The sequence below is a fragment of the Anoplopoma fimbria genome, unplaced genomic scaffold, assembly GCF_027596085.1.
Source record: "Anoplopoma fimbria isolate UVic2021 breed Golden Eagle Sablefish unplaced genomic scaffold, Afim_UVic_2022 Un_contig_8051_pilon_pilon, whole genome shotgun sequence".
Taxonomy (NCBI): Eukaryota; Metazoa; Chordata; class Actinopteri; order Perciformes; family Anoplopomatidae; genus Anoplopoma; species Anoplopoma fimbria.
Window position 1 is genome coordinate 5001 of NW_026552889.1, and position 20476 is coordinate 25476.

Sequence of the window (20476 nt, forward strand, 5' to 3'; positions counted from 1 at the left end):
TAGAACCGAGACCAACAAGATCTAGAATGGAGACCAACACACTCTAGAACCGAGACCAACAAACTCTAGAATGAGACCAACACGATCTAGAATGGAGAACAACACACTCTAGAACAGAGACCAACACGATCTAGAACCGAGACCAACACACTCTAGAACCGAGACCAACACACTCTAGAACCGAGACCAACACGATCTAGAATGGAGACCAACACGATCTTGCCTCGAGACCAACACAATCTTGAACAGAGACCAACACACTATAGAACTGAGACCAACACGATCTAGAACAGACACCAACACACTTTAGAACAGAGACCAACACATCTAGAACAGACACCAACACACTTTAGAACAGAGACCAACACACTCTAGAACAGAGACCAACACAATCTAGAACCGAGACCAACACGATCTAGAACCGAGACCAACAAGATCTAGAATGGAGACCAACACACTCTAGAACTCTAGAATGAGACCAACACGATCTAGAACTAGAACAGAGACCAACACGATCTAGAACGAGGACTCTAGAACCAACACACTCTAGAACCGAGACCAACACGATCTAGAATGGAGACCAACACGAGACCAACACAATCTAGAACAGAGACCAACACACTATAGAACTGAGACCAACACGATCTAGAACAGAGACCAACACGATCTAGAACAGAGACACCAACACACATGATCTAGAACAAGATCTAGAATGGAGACCAACACACTCTAGAACCGAGACCAACAAACTCTAGACGAGAAACACACTCTAGAACAGAGACCAACACGATCTAGAATGGACACCAACACACTCTAGAACCGATATAGAAGACAACAACACACTCTAGAACAGAGACCAACACGATAGAATAGAACAGAGACCAACACGATCTAGACAAACACGATATAGAACAGAGACCAGCAACTGACCAACACACTCTAGAACCAACACACTCTAGAACCGAGACAAACACATTCTAGAACCGAGACGAACACGATCTAGAACCGAGACCAACACGATCTAGAACCGAGACCAACAAGATCTAGAATGGAGACCAACACACTCTAGAACCGAGACCAACAAACTCTAGAACGAGACCAACACACTCTAGAACCAAGACCAACACGATCTAGGATCGAGACCAACACGATCTAGAACCGAGACCAACACGATCTAGAACGGACACCAACACACTCTACAACCGAGACCAACACGACCTAGAACTGAGACCAACACACTCTACAACCGAGACTAACATGATCTAGAACCGAGACCAACACGATCTAGAACCGAGACCAACACACTCTAGAACCGAGACCAACACGATCTAGAATGGAGACCAACACGATCTTGACCCGAGACCAACACAATCTTGAACAGAGACCAACACACTATAGAACTGAGACCAACACGATCTAGAACAGACACCAACACACTTTAGAACAGAGACCAACACACTCTAGAACAGAGACCAACACAATCTAGAACCGAGACCAACATGATCTAGAACCGAGACCAACAAGATCTAGAATGGAGACCAACACACTCTAGAACCGAGACCAACAAACTCTAGAACGAGACCAACACACTCTAGAACCGAGACCAACACGATCTAGAACCGAGACCAACGCAATCTAGAACGGACACCAACACACTCTACAACCGAGACCAACACGATCTAGAACTGAGACCAACACGATATAGAATGGAGACCAACACACTCTAGAACCAAGACCAACACGATCTAGAACAGAGACCAACACGATCTAGAATGGACACCAACACACTCTAGAACCGAGACCAACACACTCTAGAACCGAGACAAACACGATATAGAACAGAGACCAACACGATCTAGAATGGACACCAACACACTCTAGAACCGAGGTCAACACACTCTAGAACCGAGACAAACACGATCTAGAACAGAGACCAACACGATCTAGAACCGAGACCAACACACTCTAGAACCGAGACAAACACGTTCTAGAACCGAGACGAACACGATCTAGAACCGAGACCAACACGATCTAGAACCGAGACCAACAAGATCTAGAATGGAGACCAACACACTCTAGAACCGAGACCAACAAACTCTAGAACGAGACCAACACACTCTAGAACCAAGACCAACACGATCTAGGATCGAGACCAACACGATCTAGAACCGAGACCAACACGATCTAGAACGGACACCAACACACTCTACAACCGAGACCAACACGACCTAGAACTGAGACCAACACACTCTACAACCGAGACTAACATGATCTAGAACCGAGACCAACACGATCTAGAACCGAGACCAACACGATCTAGAACAGAGACCAACACGATCTAGAACCGAGACCAACACGATCTAGAACGGACACCAACACACTCTACAACCGAGACCAACACGACCTAGAACTGAGACCAACACACTCTACAACCGAGACTAACATGATCTAGAACCGAGACCAACACGATCTAGAATCTAGAACAGAGACCAACACGATCTAGAACGAGACGACCGGAACCAACACGATCTACAACCGAGACCAACACGATCTAGAACTGAGACCAACACGATATAGAATGGAGACCAACACACTCTAGAACGGACACCAACACACTCTACAACCGAGACCAACACACTCTACAACCGAGACCAACACGATATAGAACCGAGACCAACAAGATCTAGAACGGACACCAACACACTCTAGATCTGAGAATAACACACTCTAGAACCGAGACCAACACGATCTAGAACAGAGACCAACACGATCTAGAATGGACACCAACACACTCTTAAACCGAGACCAACACACTCTAGAACCGAGACCAACACGATCTAGAACCGAGACCAACACGATCTAGAATGGAGACCAACACACTCTAGAACAGAGACCAACACGATCTAGAACCGAGACCAACACGATCTAGAACGGACACCAACACACTCTACAACCGAGACCAACACGATCTAGAACTGAGACCAACACGATATAGAATGGAGACCAACACACACTAGAACCAAGACCAACACGATCTAGAACAGAGACCAACACGATCTAGAATGGACACCAACACACTCTTAAACCGAGACCAACACACTTTAGAACCGAGACTAACATGATCTAGAACCGAGACCAACACGATCTAGAACCGAGACCAACACAATCTAGAACCGAGACCAACACGATATAGAACCGAGACCAACAAGATCTAGAACGGACACCAACACACTCTAGATCTGAGAATAACACACTCTAGAACCGAGACCAACACGATCTAGAACCGAGACCAACACGATCTAGAACGGACACCAACACACTCTACAACCGAGACTAACACGATCTAGAACTGAGACCAACACACTCTAGAAACGAGACCAACACACTCTAGAACAGAGACCAACACGATCTAGAACCGAGACCAACACGATCTAGAACGGACACCAACACACTCTACAACCGAGACTAACACGATCTAGAACTGAGACCAACACGATATAGAATGGAGACCAACACACTCTAGAACCAAGACCAACACGATCTAGAACAGAGACCAACACACTCTAGAAACGAGACCAACACACTCTAGAACAGAGACCAACACGATCTACAACCGAGACCAACACGATCTAGAACGGAGACCAACACACTTTAGAACCGAAACCAACACTATCTAGAACCGAGACCAACACGATCCAAAACAGAGACCAACACACTTTAGAACCGAGACCAACACACTTTAGAACAGAGACCAACACGATCTAGAACAGATACCAACACACTCTAGAACCGAGACCAACACGATCTAGAACCGAGACCCGGTCCTTCTGTTTGTTCTCAACAGACTGCCCAACATCCTGGAGGAGGAAAACGAAGACGATCCAGAGTAAGTCCGTCTTCATGAAGCACCACCACCCTGCTGCTGTCTCACATCCTGCTGCTTTGTTAAATGCTCATAGCTAGCGCAGTTGCAGCTTCTGTGTTAACTGAAAATGACTTATTACGCTGATCGGTTGTGCTTGTGGTGGAACGCCTCGCCAACACCCTTAATGATGTGTGTTAATTTGAACTGCCATCCACCTTTCTGCCTGTACTGGATCAAAAAAGGATGGAAGTGACATCTACTTTATCCTCTGACCCTGAAGGTGTTGGATGCTCAGTGGGTTTGGGGTTGGAGTGTAGCTTTAATGTTCTCATTTTCCTTAGAGAGAGGCTACAGTATCAGAGTGACTGGCTTTACTTAGAAGAGCACCATCTCCAAGGTGTTTCATGTTCCATAATATATTTTGAATGATGTCCTATAATATTTATGATTGAGTTTCAGTCTCGACCTGATTTGGACAGCCTCTCCTCATCTCCACAGCTGAAGTTCAATCGTAGTTTTCAGTCAACAGCAGTGTTTAAATATATTTTATATATATATAAATATAAAAGTGACCATAGTTAAATTAATGTGTCCCTACTCTCTTCACTCAATGACGCTTGCTGATACACTGACGGTGCTTTTTCTGTTGAGCAAGAGAAAAAAGGCATCAAGTAAGCTAAGACATAATTAGATAAAGGCTTTCTGCTGCAGTAAGAGGGCACTCCCATACTTCTTATGATACACCTTCATTGCTTTATGTATTTAATATAATTATATTATGGGATCCTCTTGTGGCCATCTGTAAGAAAGACGTTGTTATATTTTGGTATGGATTGCACACTTCCTGTGCAGAAGCTTGCACTTAGAGCTTGTACTTTGGTACGATCAGATCTGCTGAGCTTTAGACTTGTCATGGGTTTTCAGAGCAAGCCGAAGTCCTGCCCTGTTCCAGGCGAGTATCGGTTCTTAATATCCATTCTGTGGCTGCACAAAGAGATTCTGTTCATGAAAATCACAAAGGCAAGGATGATTTGAAGGACACCTGTGCTACCTTGTTTAGCCGGATGTCACTGAAACCCAGAGCCGCTAAGTGGCAGGAAATGAATAGAAGGACTTTTGTTGGTCATTTTTAAACACTGAAACACATTTTAGTGTTCTCCAGTCAGCGTTCTAAGCTAAATGTTCTGGCCCAAAACAGCCCGAGACCGGCATGTATGGTCGCTGTACCGAAGACAGACTCTTATAGAATGACACACCAGAGTCGACCTGAGTGCATTGGTCTGATTCCAGGTGTTTTAAATCTGGCACTCAGACCACATTTATGGGCCGAGGCTGGCTCACGTTTCGTCCCCCGGTACCACAACACAGCTGAGTTGGTGTTAGTTTCCGTTCTTCATTTATCTTAGCTTAGCTCTCTTAGCTCGAGGTTAGCTAGGAACGAGGGCAGGACTTTGGTTCTGGATAGTTTCATTATGCCCAAAGAGTTTCCCTTCTGCTGCATGTCTGTTTTTTTTCAGCAAACGCTTTGCCTTTTACCACAGTGTCTCCTCATGGTTAAAATCATTTTGTGTTGTTTTTTGCCAAATTTTCCTCTATGAATCAGGGCAGACCTCAAAAGGTAGGTTGTCTTTTTTACAGTCAGTCAAAGAACGGTTCTATTTTGGTTAAGGACACTGATACTGATTGAAGACGGCATCTCATTTCTTTTGGGGGAAAATCCTGGGTCCATCATGGTACTGGGTTTGTTTTACGTCTAGTGAGGAAGGTTGATCTCAGTCCGTCGGTCAGTTGGTCAACCACTTTGGTCCATTGTGAAAATATCTTGACTAGTATGGGATGGATTGCCATCAAATTTGGTATGAATATTCATGACCCCAGAGGATGACTTATATCGACTTTGGTCAACATTTTCTGTTACGCCTGGTAACCACAGGGAAAAAACAGCCGGACTCAGGATAAGGTATATAACTTAAGAAACAGGAGCTGACAATTTTCACTCATCTAATGAAATGTATTGATCTCTACCTGGAGTGGCATAAAACGTTTCATTCATGGTTACCAGATGATGTACGATGTTGGTGAAGTCCTTACCTCTCCTCGCTGTTATCAGACCCTCAGAGTCTTTCTTGAGCCACCATTTAGCCTTTGGGGGGAAAAGGCTTTTTCGGAAATGTACGAAATCAGTAACTGAAGAGACAAAGATGAGGCAAGATATAAAAAATAGGTTCAACCAAAAACCAGAGCACTGAACATCACAGATATGATGCAAACTGAGTGTTATATTTTTGCCTTGATGTTCTCTTCCTACAGTTATTATACCTAAACTGTATGTGAAACCCCCATAACAGTTATACAGGAAAACCAGTCCTGTTAGCGTTGCACCTCCTGTTACACCAAGGACACCAGTGGAACAATCGGTTTTTCAGGTTTATTCTGCTCTTCAGTCATCCATGACATTTGCCGTTCTCCTGCAGGAGCCTGATGGACGTCTGTCCAGATGAAGACGGTGCCACTCCTTCATCAACTCATGTGGAGCCAGCATCGGAGAGGAGAGACCTGGAGAGTCCAGACTCCCAAACCATCACCCAACAACCAGAGTCACAAGCTCCAGTAACAACCAGCACAGATCAGGTAAAACAGTTTATGAAACTTCTGACATCCAGCAGATACGTAACATTTACACCAAGAACACAGAGCCTCCTGACCTCCAGCCTGGTCTCCAAAAATGATGTTCCAATGAAACAAAACTGCATCTTCAAAACATGTTGAGGGAAACAAACACAGGACTTTCAACCAGGAGACCAGTGTTCATGTTTTGTGTGAAACTCAAAGTCAATTTACCATAATTTCCATAACTCAAATAAAGTGACAATTTATCTTATTTAAAGCCAAACCCTAACCAAGTCGTTTTTTGCTGTTTTGATTTGTTTTATTTACAACGTTTAGAACTGTGACTGTAGAAAACACTTTTCCCTCAAATTGTTATTGAGAATGTTGTGTTGTGATCAGATGTCCTTTTGTGGGAGACAGAGTTGTGTTTTCTGATAGAATGTGTTCTTTATTTTTTAGATTTTCCTCCTCATCATTAATTTATCTGATCCTCATAAATGAAAGCGTTTAAGGATAATTCTGTTTTTTACAAGTTGCTTCCATCATTTCTACCAGTTAAAAAACATCGTACTCACCAAGTTTCAATCAAAACTATCCCCAACGTTCCAGGTGTTCTGTTTGGATCAACTTCTGCTTCCAACCTTCTGTTCTTCTGTCTGACGGCTGTGGTCTCTGTTAGCTGCACTGGTGGACATGAGGGACAAACCCACTGAAGAACTGAAGGAACATTCACCTTTTGAAGAGCATAAATATGAATAACCAACACTTGGAGTTGGTCCAGGTCCTCAGGAAGTCATGTGATTACAGAAACATAACAAACGACCAAAACGACTCCATTGGCTTTAAGTTGTTTTTAAAGAACAGCACTCAACTCGTTGAGGATCCTCATCTTCATCATCCTCATCTTCATCATCCTCACCTTCAATATTTCATCTTCCAAACGTAAAAATAATCACAGAAAGATTTACCTCAAAACATGTTGATGGATTTACCATCGCTGCATCATCTTTATCATCTTCATCAGCTCCATCAGCTCCATCATCTTCATCATCATCTTCTTCATCTTTATCAGCTCCATCATCTTCATCATCATCTTCTTCATCTTCATCAGCTCCATCAGCTCCATCATCTTCATCATCTTCTTCATCATCATCTTCTTCATCTTCATCATCTTCATCATCTTCATCATCTTCACCATCTTCATCATCTTCATCAGCTGCATCATCTTCATCCTCTTCATCATCTTCATCAGCTTCATCAGCTTCATCATCTTCATCCTCTTCATCAGCTTCATCCTCTTCTTCCTCTTCATCATCTTCATCTTCATCAGCTTCTTCATCTTCAACATCTTCATCAGGTTCATCCTCTTCATCATCTTCATCAGCTTCATCCTCTTCATCAGCTTCATCCTCTTTATCTTCATCAGCTTCTTCATCTTCTTCATCTTCAACATCTTCATCAGGTTCATCCTCTTCATCATCTTCATCAGCTTCATCAGCTTAATCCTCTTCATCAGCTTCATCAGCTTCATCATCTTCATTATCATCATTGTTACAACTCGGCTCTCAGGCTGCAACATGAAGGAGACCAGACGGGGTAAATCTAATAAAGTCCAGATCCCAGTTCAGGTACTTTATGACTGGACTCTACGACGCTCAGGTGTGGCTCATCAGCAGCAATCAATTAAAACGGTGTTGCCACCAGGAATACCGACAGCTCTAACATTTATTATTTTCCAACGAGATTCAGATTTTAAATATACAGATTTCATACAAACCGGTTGTAGTGCATCCCCCAGACAGTCAACCAATCTCCGCTCTGCAACCCAGCAACTCCAACAAGTGGAGAACATCTAAGAGTGAGAGCAGAGAAGGAAGGAAGGCCAGAGAGATTCCTCAGTGATAGATTTACAGCACAGATTTAAAACCAAGGTTTTTTAGGCGGGCCGGTCCTTGCATGGAGATTCAAGAATGAATGGTGAACACACAGAACTGGAATTTCCATAATTACGAGCTACCAGAACACACAGAACTGAACTATCATAAGCACTAACACAAGTAGCAACCAAAAGTTCCTCTAACACAAGGCTCACTAGCCAACCAAGTTGTCCGCAGACGCACAGCACAAAGAGGCAACCAAACTACAACAAAGCTCACACCAACCAAGGCGTGAGCTGTAGCGCTTATGTTCCCAAAGTAACAGCATCACCACACAAACACAACAACGAACAGTTCACCTCATCCCTCCCTTAACTACCGACCTTTCATCCTCTTCTTCATTTTCATCATCATCTTCATCATCTTCAGCTGATGGAGTTTGCCTGGTTGTCGTGGAGACGGATGTGTTAGGACTTCATGTTCACGTTGGTGTTAACTATTGCTATTATACTAATACGAGTTCTTTCTCTGGTAAAGAAAATAATCTCGAAGACACAAACTGCTTCTCATGAAAGTAAAAGAATTACGTGTGATGCTTCATGAAATAATCCTGACTAATATAAATGTAGAGACAGTGTGATTTATATTTTATTCATTATGATTACAAGGTGAGCAGAGATTTTACAGATTGTCTCCTTCTTCTTCTTCTTCTTCTCTCAGGTTAATGAAGCAGAAGGTGGATGTGGAGGTGAGAGCACACAACATTAATATTAATATCTGTTACACAAATATAAATCCACATCTTCAGTTCAGAACCTGCAGGTTTACTTCCAGCTTCCACTTATTAAAGTCTCTTATTAGCTTTAAATATGAATGTACTGCACATGTTTCTCTTTTATTGAATAAACAGAAACATGTTGGATTATGTTTACACGTAGAATTTAGGTTTACCAAAAAAACAATGCTACAAACTTTTACTAGAACTGAAGAAGTCAAATAAGATTATTGACTACAGAACAGCAACAGAATAATAATGTAATGAACATCACAGGTGAGCTTCATAGGGGTCAAGGGTCAACACCTAGAAAGTGAATAGTTGTACAGGCAACTATTTAGTGATCTTAGTTATACACATATAATAAGGGGATGCTCAAATGTTGCTTGGAACGCAATAAAAATAATAATTATAATTATAATTATAACAATAACAATAATAATAATTAGTATTATAATAATAATAATTATAATAATAATTATAATAATTATAATAATATGTTGGGATCAGTTCTTAGCCTCACTTAAACAGAGAGCAGGACTGATTGGGTTAAATGATGAAATAAAACCACCGCGTTAGATGTTCTCCTCGTCTTTAGAGGTCTTTATGTTTTAGAGCTTCTGGTCTTCGTGGTCTTCCTGGTCTTCGTGGTCTTCGTGGTCTTCGTAGTCTTCTCGTATTAACCGACAGTCCACACAGGATCTCACAGCTCTCTTCTTCTCTTTGACTCTGACTGTTTCTCCGTCCAGTTCCCGACATTTGTTCTCCGGTAAAGAGCTTTCTGCTTCGATTCCCACGCGCTGCTGAGTGTCTGGAGAGCTGCAGGAAGCTGATGCATGACCATAACCTCGCTCCTCCCAAGCTGAGTCCGCCGCCGGAGCTCACCCAGCTGACCCAGGAGCTGTCGCTGCTCCCCAAGCAGGCGCGGCGGTGCTGCGTGAGCATCGTCAGCCGCTTCACACGCCTAAACTCCAACTCCCAGCATCCTCAGCAGCCTTAACCCCGTCCTCCTCCAGCAGACCCGTAGAGAACCTTTAGACACCTATAGATCAAACCTTTATCGTGCCAAACAAACCATCACAACCATCCCACATCCTCTTCCTCATCTTTCCCAGCATGCTCTTCTGCTCTGCACTGCTTCACCGTGAGCCGCCAGCTGACCTTACCTCAGGTGATCTAACAGGAAGTGGAAGTTTGTGCTTTGACACATTTGAGAGTCCAGGGGGCCAACAAACAGACTACGGCATTTTTAAACAAGGACTCTAAGCCGATTGTTAGGAAGTTAAACATAAAGGAGTTAACATAAATACCCTTAACTGTAAAACTGCAGGAACACACAAATTCAACAGGTGAATGAGTCATCGTGGGAAAGTCTAAGCCACGCCCATCTTTGGTACTAAAGCTGTCTGATGATACCACCATGTCCCCAATCTCATGGTGCGTTCAGGTCTGGATGGAGAGTCGGTCATGTGAGGGTTAAAGATACAGTGTACCATAGACGTGGATTCACAAGTTTGAAAGTTGTTATTACAAAAACTGCAATATGACTTGAACAATTGTTTTAATAACTGGTCGTTAAAATGAACACAAGCTCATAAATTGTAGATCATTAATTAATAAATTAATTCCTTGTATTTATAATCTAGAAACCGACTTCATGTTGTGACAAAATATCAAATGTATGGAACTGACTCTGTAAACTACGTGTATATCTGAAAATATATATATATATATATATATATATATATACAGTATATATATATAATAAAATATTAGATTTTGAGTATGCCTTCTAACTTCCAGCCTTATGGTTTCATTAAAACGTCGTTTTTGATCATAATAATAAACTAAACCAGTAAATGTGATTTATTTTATGTCAGCAGCTTGTTGAAGTCTGATGTTGTCACACTGAGACAACTCTTCTATCTTCTGTCTCAGCCGGGAGAAGATGTTTCCTCTAGTCCAACAGATGTTCTGCTCTGTCCCTCAGGGAGCCGTGGTGGAGGGGTGGGTGGAGCTCCACAGCTGAGGGTGGAGGATGTGGATCCGGATGTGGTCCAGGATGTGGATCAGGGAAAAGGCCTCAACATCCCTAAAATCATCACCACCCCAGAACCAGGGTTCAGCACTCTGAGCGCCTTGCCGTCAAAGCTCAGGTAAGAGACGTGTCTTCATCTGCAGCGCCGCTGATCGGCCTGATGGGGCGCTAGAGAGACCACGTCTTGTTTAAGTTATTAGAAAGAAACATGGACCTTAGATGAGTCCGTTATGTTGGCCGTCGCAATTGTTAAAGGGGTTTTTAGGGGAGTTTTTCCTGTGCCGATGTGAGGGAAGGACAGAGGATGTGAGGGAAGGACAGAGGATGTGAGGGAAGGACAGAGGATGTGAGGGAAGGACAGAGGATGTGAGGGGGTAAGGACAGAGGATAAGGACAGAGGATGTGAGGGTCTAAGGACAGAGGATGTGAGGGTCTAAGGACAGAGGATGTGAGGGTCTAAGGACAGAGGATGTGAGGGTGTAAGTAAGGACAGAGGATGTGAGGGTCTAAGGACAGAGGATGTGAGGGTCTAAGGACAGAGGATGTGAGGGTCTAAGGACAGAGGATGTGAGGGTCTAAGGACAGAGGATGTGAGGGTCTAAGGACAGAGGATGTGAGGGTCTAAGGACAGAGGATGTGAGGGTGTAAGGACAGAGGATGTGAGGGTAAGGACAGAGGATGTGAGGGAAGGACAGAGGATGTGAGGGTGTAAGGACAGAGGATGTGAGGGTCTAAGGACAGAGGATGTGAGGGTCTAAGGACAGAGGATGTGAGGGTCTAAGGACAGAGGATGTGAGGGTCTAAGGACAGAGGATGTGAGGGTAAGGACAGAGGTGTGAGGGTAAGGACAGAGGAGGTGAGGGTGTAAGGACAGAGGAGGTGAGGGTGTAAGGACAGAGGAGGTGAGGGTGTAAGGACAGAGGAGGTGAGGGTGTAAGGACAGAGGAGGTGAGGGTGTAAGGACAGAGGATGTGAGGGTCTAAGGACAGAGGATGTGAGGGTCTAAGGACAGAGGATGTGAGGGTCTAAGGACAGCTATAAATTCTTCTTTATTATTTTGTGCTGACGTCTTTGTTTTCATGAACTTGTTTGTGTCTGAATATTTCTGCCTCCTTTCTTCATGTTTATGTCTTTGTCTTCATCTATTTTGTGACCGTGTTTCAAGGAAACAAACAACGTCCCAAGTTCAGCTAAAAGCAAAAGAAAAGCTCTCTGAATCGTTGTTTTTGCCTCCTGTGGTTCTTTTCATATTTTTGTCCTCTTGTTGTCCTCATGTCCTGTTGCCGTGTCCCTCTCAGTGCTGCAGGTGATCCGTCTGTTGATGAGGATGATGATGAACTGTCAAGGACCGGTCTGAAGACCTGGTCCCGCCAGGGAGACCTGCTGTCTGCAGACGATGAGTGAGAGAAACCACACTGACACATTTTGTCCTCCACCTCTGTCTCCTCTGTCCTCCATCTTTACTGTCCTGCTGTCGTCCCCCAGGATGCGTCCTCTGTCTGCAGCCAGCGTCCACAGCGTGGTGGTCCAGGACCGACTGAGCGAGCTCGTCCGGCTGTTTAAAGGACGGACAGAGCGACAAAAAGACCGGCTGCTGGACCCGGACGAGTCTGAGGAGGAAAGTCCTTCAGCCTGTGAGTGTCTTCATGTCGTGTCTTTGTCTTTATGTTGATGTGTCTTTGTCTTCACATTGTTGTGTCTTTGTCTTCATGTTGTGTCTTTGTCTTCACATTGTTGTGTCTTTGTCTTCATGTTGTGTCTTTGTCTTCATGTTGTGTCTTTGTCTTCATGTTGTGTCTTTGTCTTCACATTGTTGTGTCTTTGTCTTCATGTTGTGTCTTTGTCTTCACATTGTTGTGTCTTTGTCTTCATGTTGTGTCTTTGTCTTCATGTTGTGTCTTTGTCTTCACATTGTTGTGTCTTTGTCTTCATGTTGTGTCTTTGTCTTCATGTTGTGTCTTTGTCTTCACATTGTTGTGTCTTTGTCTTCATGTTGTGTCTTTGTCTTCATGGTGTGTCTTTGTCTTCATGTTATGTCTTTGTCTTCACGATGTTGTGTCTTTGTCTTCACGTTGTTATGTCTTTGTCTTTATGTTATTGTGTCTTTGTCTTCATGTTGTGTCTTTATGTTGTGTCTTTGTCTTCATGTTGATGTGTCTTTGTCTTCATGATGTTGTGTCTTTGTCTTTATGTTGTGTCTTTGTCTTCATGATGTTGTGTCTTTGTCTTTATGTTGTGTCTTTGTTTTCATGTTGTGTCTTTGTCTTCATCTCTTTTCTTTGTCTTCATGCTGGTGTGTCTTTGTCTTCATGTTGATGTGTCTTTGTCTTCATGCTGGTGTGTCTTTGTCTTCATGTTGGTGTGTCTTTGTCTTCATGTTGTGTCTTTATGTTGTGTCTTTGTCTTCACATTGTTATGTCTTTGTCTTTATGTTATTGTGTCTTTGTCTTCATGTTGTGTCTTTATGTTGTGTCTTTGTCTTCATGTTGGTGTGTCTTTGTCTTCATGTTGTGTCTTTGTCTTCATCTCTTTTCTTTGTCTTCATGCTGGTGTGTCTTTGTCTTCATGTTGTGTCTTTGTTTTCATGTTGTGTCTTTGTCTTCATCTCTTTTCTTTGTCTTCATGCTGGTGTGTCTTTGTCTTCATGTTGGTGTGTCTTTGTCTTCATGTTGTGTGTTTGTCTTCAAGTCTTTTCTTTGTTCTCAATAATAAGTACGACTTCATTGTATTGATTCTGTCTGCAGCACCGATTAAAGCTCCTCCTCCTCCTCCTCCTCCTCCTCCTCCTCCTCCAGAAGAGAAGAAGGATGACGTCCCATCAGCACCAGAAGATAAAGATGAAGAGGAAGACAAGGAGTTTGTTCTCCCCTTTAAACTTTTGGGACGTCCAGTACCAATTCCCAAACTGCCCCAGATGCCAGACTGGGTTCGAGTCCTGATGGAGTACCGGTTCCCCTCCAGCATCGACCCGTTCACCGGTGAGCCCTTTAACCCCGACGGTTCCCTCTTCACTATTTGACTTTATTCACAACGGATATTTACAAAAAAAATCTTCAATTTAGACATTTTTTCTCTTGTTGTGTAAATGACAGTCCTGTTTATTCTGACCTTTGTCTGTCCAACTGTCCTCCTTTGTGCATCCAGCTGTCCTCCTTTGTCTGTCCAGCTGTTCTTCTTTGTCCGTCCAACTGTCCTCTTTTGTCCTTCCAGCTGTTCTTCTATTTCCGTCCAGCTGTCCTACTTGTCCATAGATAGTTCTGTGTTAGTACATCCAGTTAGATCAATAAATCAAAGATGAATATTATAAATAATAACGATGCTGTGGATTTTAAAAGCTTCATTTTAACGATGAGAACATTTAAAGAGTCTTTTTGTGTTTGTGAGTCTTCAGATGAACTCAGTCTGTTGTTTCACAGAGACACACTGAGTTCATCAAAGTCTGCTTCTTGATCTCTGGAGAAAGGTATATTGTATATAAAGTATAAATAAATATTAAAAGATAGGTTTCTTTTATTTGACATATTAATCGCATGATAATAAACAAATATTATTGTCGTAAGAATAATGGAGATTTGAATTATGTGGAAACTCTTTGCACAGTAGCAGTAAGTACCATGTTGACAGCGCTGGAAGAAGTACTAAGATATTTTACTGCAGTAAAAGTACTCATACCACAGTGTAGAAATACTCCGTCACACATAAAAGTCCTGCTTTGTGAATGATTGTGAGATAAAACTCCGTCTCCACAGATCTGATCTACGTCATCTGGCTCTTCTGTGTCGTGGCAGCGTGGAACTGGAACGTGTGGTTGATCCCTGTCCGCTGGGCATTCCCCTACCAAACCCCCGAGAACCTCCACCTGTGGCTGCTGATGGACTACACCTGTGACCTCATCTACATCACCGACATCCTGGTCTTCCAGCCAAGGCTGCAGTTCGTCCGTGGAGGAGACATTGTGGTCAGTGGAACCGACGGGAAACAAGAAATCTGTCTTTTGTTTGAGCTTCTTTAACTGGAACTCTTTTATTTCAGTGTGACAAAAAGGACATGAGAGAAAACTACATGACCACTGAGAGATTCAAGGTAAGACGCAGAAAAACATTTATGACAATACTTGATGCTACATACTCACCAGAGCAGAGGTTCCAAACCAAGGTTTGAGACCCTTCAGGCGGTCGCAGGATGAATCTGAGAGGTCACATGAAGATTCACAAGAAATACACAGTTTATTCAATTTAATTCCATTTATTTTGTCCTTAGACCCTCACATCCTCTGTCCTTACACCCTCACCTCCTCTGTCCTTAGACCCTCACATCCTCTGTCCTTCACATCCTCTGTCCTTACACCCTCACATCCTCTGTCCTTACACCCTCACCTCCTCTGTCCTTACACCCTCACCTCCTCTGTCCTTACACCCTCACCTCCTCTGTCCTTAGACCCTCACATCCTCTGTCCATCCTCTGTCCTTACACCCTCACATCCTCTGTCCTTACACCCTCACCTCCTCTGTCCTTACACCCTCACATCCTCTGTCCTTACTTCCTCTGTCCTTACACCCTCACATCCTCTGTCCTTACCCTCACATCCTCCCTCACCTCCTCTGTCCTTACATCCCTGTCCACCCTCACATCCTCTGTCCTTTACACCCTCACCTCCTCTGTCCTTCACATCCTCTGTCCACCCTCACTCCTCTGTCCTTACACCCTCACATCCTCTGTCCACCCTCACCTCCTCTGTCCTTACACCCTCACATCCTCTGTCCTTAGACCCTCACATCCTCTGTCCTTACATCCTCTGTCCTTCACATCCTCTGTCCTTACCCTCACATCCTCCCTTACACCCTCACATCCTCTGTCCTTACACCCTCACATCCTCTGTCCTTACACCCTCACATCCTCTGTCCTTACACCCTCACATCCTCTGTCCTTACACCCTCACATCCTCTGTCCTTCACATCCTCTGTCCTTACCCTCACATCCTCTGTCCTTACACCCTCACATCCTCTGTCCTTACACCCTCACATCCTCTGTCCTTAGACCCTCACATCCTCTGTCCTTACACCCTCACATCCTCTGTCCTTACACCCTCACATCCTCTGTCCTTACACCCTCACATCCTCTGTCCTTAGACCCTCACCTCCTCTGTCCTTACACCCTCACATCCACTGTCCTCTGATGTATAATAATCATACATATATTAATATGTGTGTATATTTTTATGAAGTACCGACATTTCTAACTGTCAAAAACGTTTTTTCTCATCTTTAAGGATAAAGAAATAATACACATTATATAAACATAAGCATGAAAGACCTCCTGCTTTTGATTAAACATGAGACCTGTATCTCATCTCTGGGCGTCTGCAGATGGATGTCATCAGCCTGTTCCCCATGGAGATACTCTACATCTTCACTGGAGTGAACTCTCTGCTCAGATTCCCTCGTCTGCTGAAGGTGAGCAGCTGTTCTATGTTCATGCAGAAGTTCATCCTGAGAGAAGATAAACCTCTGACTCTCGTCTTTCCTCTGACAGTACATGGCTTTCTTTGAGTTCAACGACAGAATGGAAGCTGTGATGAAGAAAGCGTATATCTACAGGTGAGAACGTTTACCTACAGGAACCAACATCTGTATAAAAGCTGATAAAAAGATAATAATGAGAAGCTTTTCTCACGTTGTGTATTTTAGGTTTTTAACATTATTGATATATTGATCAAAATGGCACCAGAACTGATCCTTGAGTTATTTTAGTTATTTTATTTTATTTTAGTAAATATGTTTGTGTGGATCCATTTCATGTTCCACCTGTGTTGTTGTTGTTGTTGTTGTTGTTGTTATTGTTGATGTTGTTATTATGGTTGTTGTTATTGTTATTGTTGTTATTATTATTATTATTGTTGTTGTTGTTGTTGTTGTTGTTATTATTATTGTTGTTGTTATTAGTATTGTTGTTGTTGTTGTTATTGTTGTTATTATTATTATTGTTGTTATTATTATTGTTGTTGTTGTTGTTGTTGTTGTTGTTATTATTATTATTGTTGTTGTTGTTGTGTGTGTGTCAGGGTGATCCGAACCTCCACCTACCTGCTGTACTCTCTGCACATCAATGCGTGTCTCTTCTACTGGGGATCAGACTATGAAGGACTGGGATCCACCAAGTGGGTCTACAACGGGAAAGGAAACGCGTAAGAACCCGCTGTGTCTTTGTGGACCAGTTTAAGGTGCTCCTGATCTACATCACCCTGTGAAATACACCATGTTGTCTTTAGAACCAGCAGGAGGGCAGGAGAACAGTGAGGTTAATGACCACGAGGGTGAAGTCCTGACAAAGTCTCCCCCCACGGCACCGACAAACAGGGGGCAGCAGTGAGCCCAGATATAATTTATCTATATATATATATATATATATATATGAATATATATACACAACGAAGGCTGTGAGGAAGAAGATCACAAGCTGGTTAACGTGGATGTACATGTTTTAAAAGTCAAAACGAATGTTTTATGGAGGAAATAAACTCCACGTTTGTTGAGAACCACTGAAACTGTTCTGGTGAGAACCACTGAATGTAAATTCAATTCAATTCAATTCAGTTTATTTTGTATAGCCCAGAATCACAAATTACAAATTTGCCTCAGAGGGCTTTACAATCTGTACACATGAGACATCCTCTGTCCTTAGACCCTCACATCCTCTGTCCTTAGACCCTCACCTCCTCTGTCCTTAGACCCTCACCTCCTCTGTCCTTCCCTCACATCGGCACAGGAAAAACTCCCCTAAAAACCCCTTTAACAGGGAGAAAAAAGGAAGAAACCTCTGGGAGAGCGACAGAGGAGGGATCCTTCTCCAGGATGGACAGAATGCAGAATGCAGAATGCAAAAAAAGAAAAAAAATGGACAGAAGTCAAGAGATGTCATGTGTACAGAATGAGCAGCATAACAGAGATACAACACATTCAATGTATATGACATAAATTATTCATATAATAAGACTACTTATAATAACAGCAGCAATTATTACAGTAGTAGTATAATTATGAAAATAGGGATAGTAATGTGACTAATAATAATAATGGAAGTAGCAGTGGGTGTCAGTCGGCTCACAGCAGGAGGCACGACTACGGTCCAGGTACCACAACGATTCATGGAAACCTGCAGAGCGAGAAAGCAAAAGGGCTTCAGGGTGGAAGTAAAGCTAAAATGTAAACAGAACATTTAAAACTCCACCAGAGCTTTAATGAGTGAAACTATGATTTATTGAAACGGTGCGTTGATTGAAGACACGACTGAGACATGAACATGAACAAGAGAGTTTCTAGAGACGTTTCTAATCTGTGAACATGTTCATTTATGGGCTCAGAACTTTTCTTCAAATCTGCTTTATGAAGCTTAAAGAAGTCAGACATGATGTTTGACTGTGGATCACATGTGGTGTTTTTTTTCTTACAGTTATATTCGTTGTTACTATTTTGCCGTGAAGACGTTGATCACCATCGGAGGACTTCCAGACCCGACCACCGTCTTTGAGATCTGCTTCCAGCTCATCAACTACTTTGTTGGCGTCTTTGCCTTCTCTATCATGATCGGTCAGGTCAGTTATTATTATATATTATTATATACTATATTATAGTTATCATTGTGATGACTATAACTTTCTACGTTACAAAGTGCTTTGTAGATCAGATGTGTAGAGAAGCTTTGAGATAAATCCTTGCTGACTGACGGATCGTTTCGTCTCAGATGAGAGACGTGGTCGGAGCCGCCACAGCCGGGGAGAACTACTACCGGGCCTGCATGGACAGCACCGTCAAGTACATGAACTCCTACAACATCCCCGGAGAGGTCCAGAACCGCATCAAGACCTGGTACGACTACACCTGGAAGATCCAGGGCATGCTGGGTAAGAGGAGTCGGCAGTCTGTGTCCCGATAAAAGATCCTCAACGTGACGATCCTTCTCTCCAGTAGGTGACAGGTGTAAGATAAGATAAGATAAGATAAGAAAAGATAAGAAAAGATAAGATAAGAAAAGATAAGAAAAGATAACATAAGATAACATAAGAAAAGACAAGAAAATATAAGATAAGATAAGATAAGAAAGGATAAGATTAGATAAGAAAAGATAAGATAAGAAAAAAGACAAGATATGATAAGATAAGATATGATAAGAAAGGATAAGATAAGATATGATAACATAAGATATGATATGATATGATAAGACAAGATAAGATAAGACAAGAAAAGATAAGAAAAGATAAGAAAAGATAAGATAAGATAAGAAAAGATAAGATAAGATTAGATAAAATATGATAAGATAAGATTAGATAAGATATGATAAGATAAGATAAGATATGATAAGATAAGATAAGATATGATAGGATAAGATAAGATATGATCAGATAAGATAAGATATGATAAGATAAGATAAGAAAGGATAAGATAAGATAAGATATGATAAGAAAGGATAAGATAAGATAAGAAAAGATAAGATCAGATAAGGGGTTAGGGTTCAGACTGCAGGTAAAACGAAGAGTTTAAAGATCACTGCAGTGCTCGTTAACACATTAATAATAAATATTAAGAATGCAAAGAAGATTTAAAGACACAATGCGAAAAAAAGAATTAAGTTTTAAATACAACAAAAATGATGATGGCTGTTTTTGAGCTTTCAACAAATCAAACTTTAGTTATCATGGATTTTTCCGATTATATAGTTAATAGTTTACTCACAAATCAGTCAAAACATAAAAAGAAGAAAGATGAAGATGACGATGAAGATGACGATGAAGATGACGATGAAGATGATGATGAAGATGACGATGAAGATGAAGATGAAGATGAAGATGACGATGACGATGAAATTCAATTCAATTCAATTCAATTCAATTCAATTCAGTTTATTTTGTATAGCCCAGAATCACAAATTACAAATTTGCCTCAGAGGGCTTTACAATCTGTACACATGCAACATCCTCTGTCCTTAGACCCTCACATCCTCTGTCCTTAGACCCTCACATCCTCTGTCCTTAGACCCTCACCTCCTCTGTCCTTAGACCCTCACATCCTCTGTCCTTCCCTCACATTCACAGGAAAAACTCCCCTAAAAAAACCCTTTAACAGGGAGAAAAAAGGAAGAAACCTCTGGGAGAACGACAGAGGAGGGATCCTTCTCCCAGGATGGACAGAATGCAATAGATGTCATGTGTACAGAATGAGCAGCATAACAGAGATACAACACATTCAATGTATATGGCATAAATGATTCATATAATAAGACTACTTATAATAACAACAGCAGCAATTATTATAGTA

At 42.2% G+C, this 20476-nt stretch overlaps 1 protein-coding gene across 1 annotated transcript in view; it reads left to right on the forward strand.

Moving 5' to 3' along the window:
- The window catches only part of cngb1a (cyclic nucleotide gated channel subunit beta 1a), a 38318-nt gene that overhangs the window by 2046 nt on the left and 15796 nt on the right, over positions 1–20476 (forward strand). Inside the window, exons 4-19 of the mRNA XM_054627240.1 lie at positions 3845–3886; positions 6340–6462; positions 7878–8103; positions 9073–9100; positions 9877–10064; positions 11066–11283; positions 12464–12565; positions 12651–12799; positions 13910–14143; positions 14915–15123; positions 15198–15248; positions 16532–16618; positions 16698–16762; positions 17227–17349; positions 18615–18756; positions 18906–19065. Of these exons, the coding sequence (XP_054483215.1) occupies positions 3845–3886; positions 6340–6462; positions 7878–8103; positions 9073–9100; positions 9877–10064; positions 11066–11283; positions 12464–12565; positions 12651–12799; positions 13910–14143; positions 14915–15123; positions 15198–15248; positions 16532–16618; positions 16698–16762; positions 17227–17349; positions 18615–18756; positions 18906–19065 (2147 nt within the window). The remainder of the gene's footprint in view (positions 1–3844; positions 3887–6339; positions 6463–7877; positions 8104–9072; positions 9101–9876; positions 10065–11065; positions 11284–12463; positions 12566–12650; positions 12800–13909; positions 14144–14914; positions 15124–15197; positions 15249–16531; positions 16619–16697; positions 16763–17226; positions 17350–18614; positions 18757–18905; positions 19066–20476) is intronic.